This window comes from Apiospora kogelbergensis (assembly GCF_038363985.1).
Source record: "Apiospora kogelbergensis strain CBS 113332 chromosome Unknown utg000018l_segment0_segment0, whole genome shotgun sequence".
In the NCBI taxonomy this organism is placed as follows: Eukaryota; Fungi; Ascomycota; class Sordariomycetes; order Amphisphaeriales; family Apiosporaceae; genus Apiospora; species Apiospora kogelbergensis.
The window spans coordinates 18372-28286 of NW_027117435.1; the positions used below are offsets into that span (position 1 = coordinate 18372).

At 52.6% G+C, this 9915-nt stretch overlaps 1 protein-coding gene across 1 annotated transcript; it reads right to left on the reverse strand.

Moving 5' to 3' along the window:
* On the reverse strand, window positions 1-361 carry PG998_014983 (uncharacterized protein; the record flags this gene model as incomplete). The annotated part of the gene is made up of 3 exons (XM_066881799.1): window positions 1-88; window positions 121-228; window positions 300-361. The coding sequence occupies 3 exons, from the start codon at window positions 359-361 to the stop codon at window positions 1-3; spliced, it is 258 nt and encodes an 85-aa protein (XP_066723146.1).
* Window positions 362-9915: the final 9554 nt, after the last annotated feature.

The window sequence follows — 9915 nt, forward strand, 5'->3', positions numbered from 1 at the left end:
TTAACTCTCGATCGGTCGGTACTTCCTTTCCTCTTTTGACAGCACCTTGGTACCGCCAATATCTTCTTCCCAATATAGTCCGCCGGATCTACCGGGAAAGGAAGATATGTGTTCGCGTACTCTCCCTGATCCACGTCTATCTCGCAGATATTGATTTGCAGGACCTCGGGGAAGTAGTCGTCGGTCGGAACAAGATGATCAAATGTAACGCCGTAATAGTCGATTTCACTAGTAGGCCGATTGATTGTTAGCAAGTTCCACGACGAGAGAGATTGTGAAATGGTCAAATTTGCTCGTACTTCTTCTGGTCCACCCAGCCAAGGTACTCATCTCGCACAATTAAGTCATTCCCGACGTCCATGCGGACGTGTTGTCCATATATAGCGCGATATGTCAGTGTTGCGAGCTCCAAGGCAGCCGGCTGGGGAAATTTCGTGCCACAGGCGTTAACATGCCATGGTACCTCCGGAAGAAGTTTTTGGACAGATACTAATGGGCCTTCGATCTGAATCCTCACTGGCTTATTGCATGGCGGTGGGTGGTAGGGATGAGGAGGGTTCTGAATGCAATGCGGAATGTACAGCGGAAGAGCCATGATAAGAGGGTGAACTAAGGTCGCCAGCAACGGGTTCGGAGGAGGTCATTAAGAGGAAGCAATAGTAGATGTAAGGCTGAATGGCCAGCGTTTCCAAATGGCGAGGATCACATGCAATATGCAAAGCCCTGATTCTGGAATTCGACCCCGCACCTTAAACTTTGTTATTTTGAAACATTACTATCTCTCTCTTTGTTTCTCTTGCATCGAACAAACAGCATTATCAAACCACAACAATCGTACTTCGCCGCCGCTTTGTTGAAGCGAACTTTCACCAGCTAGTTTCACTGTTGAATCTCCTAGTCATATATTCCAGCATACCCCATCTTGTATAGAGACTCGTGAGTCTAAATTGTTGTACGGGAATAGTATGTTATCTAACTAGAATCAAAGAAATGTGCACCATCTACACGGACTACTACAACTGCGGCCATAGGGTGGAGCAGACTAGGACTGAATCTTGTGCGAATCCAGACACCTGTGTTAAGAGCTACGTGGATGGGAGAACGCTCAACCGTCACTGCGGAGATATGAGATGTAACACCCCGCCATCATCGGACTAGGGAAGCTTTCTGGGCAGGGGCACGAGGAGTTTGTAGCGGCACATTCCTAATCTTGGACCGGTAGAGTTGCGGATAATAGCGATTCCTCATGTCTATTCCGGCTCGCATGCCCATTAGAGTGAGAAATTCCCAACTGTCATGATGTACCTAACCCATACGTATCGCACGAATCTTTGGGCGCACGCCCACATCACACTCTCTCACAACTGAGCAAAATCAGGTGCGAAAACAACAACAACATAATGGTATAATGAGCTCGAGTTGGGAACCTCGCCAGGGCAGCTGCTGATCTGGTTCCAGACCATGTTGGCGTTGGTAGTTTCTCCTCTTCGGCGTGTCTTGACGAGGATAAGTTCTTGCGCTGGCGCACTAGCGCGACTAGGTGTCCCCTAAAAACCAGCGTGGAGCTGGTTCGCGACCCCGCGCCATTAGGGTCAACTGCCCCGCTGTAGGCCAACAGGTGCGGACAACTAAAAGCTATTATAGCTCAAATGGTCACTCCAGGAATATGGGTCCAGCAAGTTGGCAGAGCCGTCTTGAATAGCTAGACCTCCGCCATGGCCCATACCAAGACAAGGTTCGCAAGAGCGACTTGTCGCTGCACAACAAAACACGGGACGTCAGGCGGTACTGTGACATCTTCAGCGCGCTTGCGTGGAACCCGACGCACGAGCGGATGGAAACGGCGATGCACGTACCGCGAGGGCAGCGGGCGCCGGACCTCAACAGGATTGTCTGTCCCCATGTTCCAGTTACTTCCCCATCGAGTTCCTCCTACTCCGTTTCTGACAGCCGTAGTTTCGTCAATCAATCGCCTGCTATACGAGATCGAGCGTCCAAGCCGAGCGATCGATTTCTAGGCCTCGCCGGGCAGCGGCGGCGACGCGAATGCCGTTGTCGACGCGGATAACGACGCGGATAGCGAGTACGAAACCGACCCCGAGTATACTGCAACAGCCCCTCTGGCACAGTAGACACTGCACCTCTGTCTTCGACATCATCCCCGACGAGGATGGCGTGACTGTCATTCCTAATAATCCCACGGATCTGGACCAAGAGCGGCTCGAGGGGAAAGGTTTGGATGATTTATTGGGGCCGAATCTAAAACGATGCGAACGAGCCACTACCAGTAATGTTGGAGGACTGATATTGCCAGTACCTCACCTCTCCATTTCGAGGGAGAACCGAGCGCCAGCGTCGATATGAGTGGCTCTGTCGTGCTGAGTGCGAAATCGACCCCGAGTATACTGCAATAGCGCCTACTGGCACGGCAGGCGCCGAACCTGTGGCTGTAAATGACATCCCGGGCGATGACGGCGGCACTTTCATTCTCAACAGTTCTACAAGGCAGAAGAGTCAGAGGCAGCAGCTATTTGCAGGTACATATCCTATCTTCTTTGACCGCGACGGAAGAGGAGCTCGTAACAGCAACAAATGCCACGATCAATTTCTTATCCGACATAACGACGTAATTTAGTAGGCACGAAGAAGGCGATCCTTCGTATCGCGCTGGCAACGCACCGCACAACGTACACTAGAGCGAAAGCCTGGAGGCCGATCTCGCTGCTATCAACACTCGGGAAGGTGATGGAGTCAGTCATTGCGGAGAGAGTCTCGTACCTAGTCGAGACGTTTGGGCTCCTCCCAACCAACCACTTGGGGACACGGAAACGACGGTCGGCAGAGCAAGCACTCATGCTCCTGCAAGAGCGCAGAGCAATCGCGAAGGGATAGAAGTCATCATCAACGACGCCCTCGCATGGGAAAGAAGGAGCGGTGCGACGTTCGAAGCGGACAAGACAGCTATCATTCACTTTGCGCGCCAACCGTACAAAGCCGACCTGACACCCGCCACCATTAAGGACGGGATGTACGGCCCAAGGATCACGTCAAGATCCTTGGGGTCACCATGGACACGAAGCTCAAGTACGAGGAACACATCGCCGAAGCCGCGGCCAAAGGGCTGGAGGCCGTCCTGGAGCTGAGACGGCTCAAGGGGCTCTCCCCTGCCACGGCGCGACAGCTTTTCACGGCGACGGTGGCGCCGGTGGTGGACTACGCGTCGAACGTCTGGATGCGCGAATGCAGGTACAGGGCAGCGGGACCCGTCCACCGCATCCAAAGGATAGGGGCTCAGGCAATCGTGGGAACATTCACTAGCTTTGGTACTGAGACGGCTCGGCGCTGCTAACCTCGTGGTAAAAGCTGCTCAGAGGGCGGACTCTTACTTGCGCATAGCTTACCCCACGTTGTCCGACAACATGCTAGGTGCGGCAGCTTGTAGCACCGCCAATGGCGATGACTTGAGGTCTGTCGTCTCGCCGAGTCGCTACATCACTAGCAGCATGCTGCTGGCGGCTAGATTCCACAGTTGGCTCATACCACTGGTCACATTGCATCTGACCCGGCGTGGTTGAGCGTGTGTCACTCGGAGTACCAAAGGCCATTTCTTTTATCGAAAAATTCTGAACTGCATCAACAGACATCCGTAGACCAGTATCAGGCGGCATGTAGGTCGGTGTTTCGCGACTGCTTTGACGTGAGGCACGGAGGCGTCTGATCGGAGGTCACGGTCTTTGATTTGCAAGGCGTCTTGAGGTATCGAGCTGTACTAGGACCATCTGATCAGCGAAACGCTGTATCCTTCCTCGAACTGGATCTCCGACTACAGTAGATCGAGTTCCACTATCTGATTCTGTATGATTCATCAAGTGGGTGATGCGTGGTCTATTTCTTGCAAAGCCTTGGCCCTCGGCTCAAGGCATCGGCTCACTCTCAAGGCGTTGAAAGCTCACCCCTTGTGTTGAGATTGATTGGGTCCTCGTAGAGCTGTAAGTGACAGAGGGTCAACTTTTGGACGTTTCACGCATGCTGTGATTTAGCTACAACTTCAACGAGCCATTGCTGGTCCGATGCGGTACAGTGACTGCTTTAGACTGACGGATGCAGCAGAAAGAGAGTATGGTATGCCACTCGGTGGGCCCCTCCAAATGGGCAAAGCCAGCGAACAGTAGCAGGCTAGGGGCGGGAAGGGACACGATCATGCGCCGATACTGTCGCGTCCCACTGTCGGCCGTGGCACATCTGCTGGCTCACAAGAGGCACTTCACGCCCCTTCAATTCGCACTAAGCAGCGCGTGGAAAGTAATCCTGAGAGACCGAAACAGGCATTCTGGGCCGCACAAATGTACTCTCCGATTGTGCCGTTTCCAACGTGGCGCACCGAGTCCGAATGGAATCAGGATCACCCAGTGTGCTGCCGTTTTGCCGCGTCAGCTCGAAGACTCTCACGGGCTGTTTCCGGTCCTGACTTCTGTTGGTCCCATTGGCTTGGTACCTCAAGGTACACTCGTCAAAAAGAGACGGTGTCGTACTGTACTGGTAGGTTGACTTATATGTAGTTCATCTTGCGATGCTAGACTTTCGAGCAGGGAATGCTTCTTCGTAGCCGGTCGGAAGGTATCCTATCAAGCTCTGCATTCGGATTGTGGACATCATGTTGGTGTGCCCTTTCTGAGCGAATAGCAGCAGACCTGGGGTGAACGGGGACACGAACAGCCACTGATACTGTTATGCCCCATTCTCGGTCGGCGCACTTGCTGGCTTATACGGAGGCACTTTCGGGCCTCTAATTCCCATTGAGTTGTGCGTAGCAAAGTGACGGGGAGGCCGAACTAACTGTTCTGCTTTGCCCGACCGCAGCCTCTAACTAGACCGTTTTCGATGCATTCGCAATGGGACCAGAATCATCCATTGGTGTACTGTACTTTACTCTTGTTGATGTTGGGAACCTCGCCAGGGCAGCTGATGGTCTTGTCCAGGACCCAGGTTGGCGTTAGTAGCTTCTTCTCTTCAGCGTGTCTTGACGAGGATAAGTTCTTGAGCAGCAGAAAGATTGGGCAGTTGGCCCTAATGGCGCGGGGTCGAGAACCAGCTCCACGCTGCCTTCTAGGGGAGACCTAGCCCGCTAGTCACGCTAGTACGCCATTACTACGCTTCTGACTCTGTAGGCCAACAGGTGCGAGCAACTATGAAAGCCAGACCGGAAACAGCCCGTGGGTGTATTCTAGCTGATGCAACAGAAAGACAATACTGTATGTTACTGAATGATTCTTGCTCCATTCGAATCGGCGCACCACGTCGGAAAGGCTGCAATTGGAGACTACGGTCGGTCGGACCAGAATGGTTGTTTCGGCCCCCCGCCATCACTTAAGAATTGGAGGGACCCGAAAGTGAGCATCGACCCATCTACGCTAACAGCGGTGGGTTCTAGACCTGACCCGCTGGTTGCGCTAGTGCCCTGCTACTCTTCCGACACTGCACTCCAACAGTATGTAGGGCCAACAGGTCTGCAGGCAACTAGGAAGTCGAGACCGGAAACAGCTCGCGAGGATCTTCGAGCTCTCGACGGATGCGGCGAAAGACTACGCTGCTGGATAGTTCAGGCTCTGAGGCGACCGGTCTCTACCAGAACGGTATAAGCGGAGCGGGGGAACATCAGGCTCTGGCCCTGCGCATCAGAACAGGTATGGGTGTCACAAGCTGCCCGTCCGGCGTCCATTCCGTCTCCCAGTGCCACTTGCGCGACGATCCCGATTCTGAATCACAATCAGCCAACAGAATCCAAGACCGAAAACAGCCCGTGAGACTCTTCGAGCTAACGCAGCAAAAAGACAGTACTGTATGTTACAGGATAACTCTGGTTCCATTCGGAATCGGCGCACTTCGAAAAGGGTACAATGGGACACTCGGGCGGACCGGAATGGTAGCTTGGCCTCTTGTTGACGACTGTACCTTGAGGTACAGGGCAAGAAGTCGCTTTAAGTAGCATGGTCAGAAACAGATGCAAAGGACTGATGTACAATACTGGTAGGTACGAACCAGAAGAGCTGCATCGAAGACGACGGCAAGAGTCACCACTCGTGAGTAGTGAGCAGTAGGGCAGTAGCTATGGCGCCGCAGGCGGACAGCGAGAACGCCTCACGTCCATAATGTATGTACATACCGTACTTTCAAGGAAGCCATAGTATCCCGATGAGTATGAACATTCAAATCCCTGCAACGCCTTCAGAGTAACTCGATACCTGAGCGGGTGACCAAGCATTTGCGACAAACCGGCCACGCACCATACATTCGTTGAGGTCGACGCAGAATCAGATGGCGATCAATCTGATGGGGGGAAGGGCACAACATATCGCTTATCAAATGGTTTCTATACGGCTCGATACCCCGCAATATATATTCGAGGACCGTGGAAACCTCCGGGCAGGCTCCTTCGCGCCTCCATTTGAAGCAGTCGCGAGCCACCGAATTGAACGCCGGCTGAACACCAACCTACCGATGACTGTTGATACAGTCCAATGTTCTTCGATAGAAGAAGCAGCCTCTTGTGTTCCGAGTGACTCAGGATCGAACACAACTGGTCAGATGCAACACTACGACTGGTATGAACCAACAGTGGTCTCTAGTCGCCAGCAGCATACTAGCGGTAACATAACAACGCAACGATCACACGGGCACCAAGTCGTCGTACCTGGCGGCACTACACGCTGCGGCACCTGGAATAATGTTCGACAATGCGAAGCAAGCGATGCTCAACTAGAAGTCCGCCCTCTCAGCAGATTTTACCGCGCCGTTAACAGCGCCGAGCTAGCCCAGTACCAAAACGAGCTTGGCGATATCGAATACTTAGTCGCGATCTTGGGCCGAGAAGTTGAAATCTGGGAAAGCGAGTGCGGGTCTCCATGCGGTAGACACAGGCGATCAGCACGAATTGCGGCTAGGAGCTAATGGCACTATGAGCACCGCTGGCTATTCCACGGCGCCCACGGCATCCTTGTTGGATGTTGGTTGTAGTCTGCGTCCATCAGTCATGCTCCCGTCCTCGATTTTGTCATCTGTGAGACATAAACCAAGTGAATACTATTGCTCCGACAGCTTCAACTCTATTTCTCCCATCAAACGCTCATACTCTTTGGTGGCAATGCTCTGGTCATAGGCCTCTACGGCCCGTTCGATAAGAGCGTCCTTCTGAAGCATCAAGCCCTTGTATGATTGAAGGCTACGAGCGACAGAAAGCCACACAGCTTGCTGTTGGAGTAGCTGACGCTTTTCATTCTTCAGATTCTCCCTTTCCATAATATTTCTGCGTCGGAGAGCCTGGTAAAATGCATCTCGATTGCGCTTTATTTCTTGTTGCAAGACAAATAGATTTCTCTGGGCATTGACGGGTTCGTCAAAATACGGTTGACTGCCGTTTTCTTCATGTGATTCTTGCCATCAGGTATACAATCCTTCGTAACAAGCCGATATATGCTATGCGCGCTGAAGCTTGGCAAGTTATAAGGTGGAGGGGGCATCGCGGGAATATCGGATATGGGGTCTATATGGCTTTCCGAATCACGCGCGGGACCTACTGGAGTCCCTAGCCGAATCGGCTAGGGCTACCAGGAGCATGGCCGATGGATGGATTGGTCCGCAAAGGCGTAACTTAGACTCTTCGTCTATTGATCGTCTGCCACATCCCTCGAGTGTCGGAAACCAAGCGTCTTCCAGTCGCCACTCGACCTCTGACTCCTCCTGGGCTCCATTTGCTGCGAGAAGTGCTGGTGGCCTTGGGCACTAACTCGGAGAGACGTTTGGGGGAACAATTGATGCTGATCCGACGTTCCTACTGTATATTCACCCGCCCTCTTTTCGTTGGATACAGATACCTCAGGTAGTCGGCCCCAAGAAGGATGATAACCGACTCGATCTTCAAGTACAGCGCGTCAACCCCTTGAAGACGAGGCTAAAGACCCGTGAGCGAATGGGCTCCCCTATCTAACTGTTCTTTCATAACGGGATCATGGTAGAGACCTGTGAGCAAAGAGTGGCGGAGGAAGATGCGGTCGAATCACCATGGTCTCATTCGGGACTGGAAACATGTTTATCAACGGCCAGCGCGCCAAGTTAGTAAGGAAGCTAGTATATTTCGCAAGAAGCTCTCGATCATCTTCCACTTGATCACCTACTGCCCTGGTTAGTGAAAACCACTCCGACATTCGGATCGTTGAACAGTACAGATAACTCCTCCTTCCCAAGACTGACCCGTTTCTTGTTAGTGAGACTCGATCCAATGAAACCCCCTGCAGTATCATCCCAAGAGACATTTATGGGAAGCCAGTCACCATTTGGTCGCAACCGAAGAGAACAACAAGTCAAGTTTCCCAGTACGTGGCTTTTAAGGGGCTCGCCCTTCCGTTCGAAAGACTTTGACTTGTCGATCCATACACCGCGACGCCGGTTCCACGTCAGATCCTTCACACTGCCTTCGGCATGGACAGTGACTTGTTCGAGACGGAGATTCAATCCTCGTTGCTTCTGTCGCTTGGGCGGTTCTTCTGAGCGCGGCAGTGTTGCTTTCCTCTTCAGGCAAGGACGTCTCGGCATCTCTGAGAGAGGGTTGATCTGCCTCTCCTCATCGGTATCCAGCGGCGCGGCACTGTCTACCCAATGGTTGGTATAATTTGTTGGCGAAGTTGGGGATGTCTCTGCGGTAGGTGACCCCTGGGTGACTGTCACACAATCCCCCACTGGAACCAGAAACGATGCGTCTGTCGGCTTTTCCAAGCTACTCGGAACAGGGGAGTTTGGTGTTGGCGGGCCAGGTGAGGCTGTCGTTGGATTTTTGTTCGTAGAGACAAGGGTCTGTGCGTCATTGGCCGCGAATACTCTATCGAGACTCGTTTCCAACACTGTATTGGATGCTCCTGGAACTTGGGGAAGCTGGAAAGAGTGGAATAGTTCATCCCCGAGTGTGCCCTCGCCCGAGTTTACTTCAGTAACTGCTTCGTTGATTATGGGGCCAAGACAAACCGCAGTGCCAGGCAACTTGCAATCGTCATAGCCTGGAAGGGATGCTTCGACGGAGGCTGAATCCTCCGGATCGTTCTGCGCGCGAAGGTAGCCCTTCATTAGGTCGGCTCCGTCCAAGAATGGGAGGTATGGTGATGCAGGGCTAAGGGAAGGAGCTTGTACTGTATCGTCATTCGCCGTTCCATCATGCTCAAACCCACCCTTCACGAGCTCTTCCCAGGCCTCACACCACTTCTCGCCACATTCGGCGGGATTTTTTCCCAAGAAGTATAGCATGTCGTCCAATACTGCAAGCCCCAAGTTGCTGCCATTGAGGCATTCGGATGCTAATAGTGTTTTAGGGGAAACGGCCTCGCTGGAGAAAAAGTCCGCTGTCTGATCCCCTGTCCACAGGGGGAGAGTAGAACGGGTACTCCCACCGTCTAACCATTCAAGCTCGAGTGGTAGACCAGGATAGGGGAAGTCGAAGCAGGAGGGATACTGATCTGCCTCTAGTTGATGGGCTCGATCGGTTGTCTGCGGCAATGTCATGATGGGTAGGGCGTGCGCTTTATCAGCAGTGTTGATCATGATGTTTTCAGCCGTGCACATTGTCGTGGGGTCTTGTGGTTGAGAAAGTGAAGAACAGAAAGGAAAGAGGGATTCCATCTGATGAAGGGTGGACGGATTTATATGGTTTTTGGATGTGCCGGGCAGATCGATCATCGAGTGACCAGATCCATCAGTTCTGGGTGCTCCGAGATGTTGAAGGGATGATTTTGTGCAGGCATAGCTAGAGTGAATTGCAATAGAGTTCAGACAAAACCTTTTGTCACAATGGAAGGACTCGGGGAAATTCAAGACTGGTGAGAATCAGCCAGATAGCTGTAATTTATACCCGCGAGGCTTTGTTTCCACGGG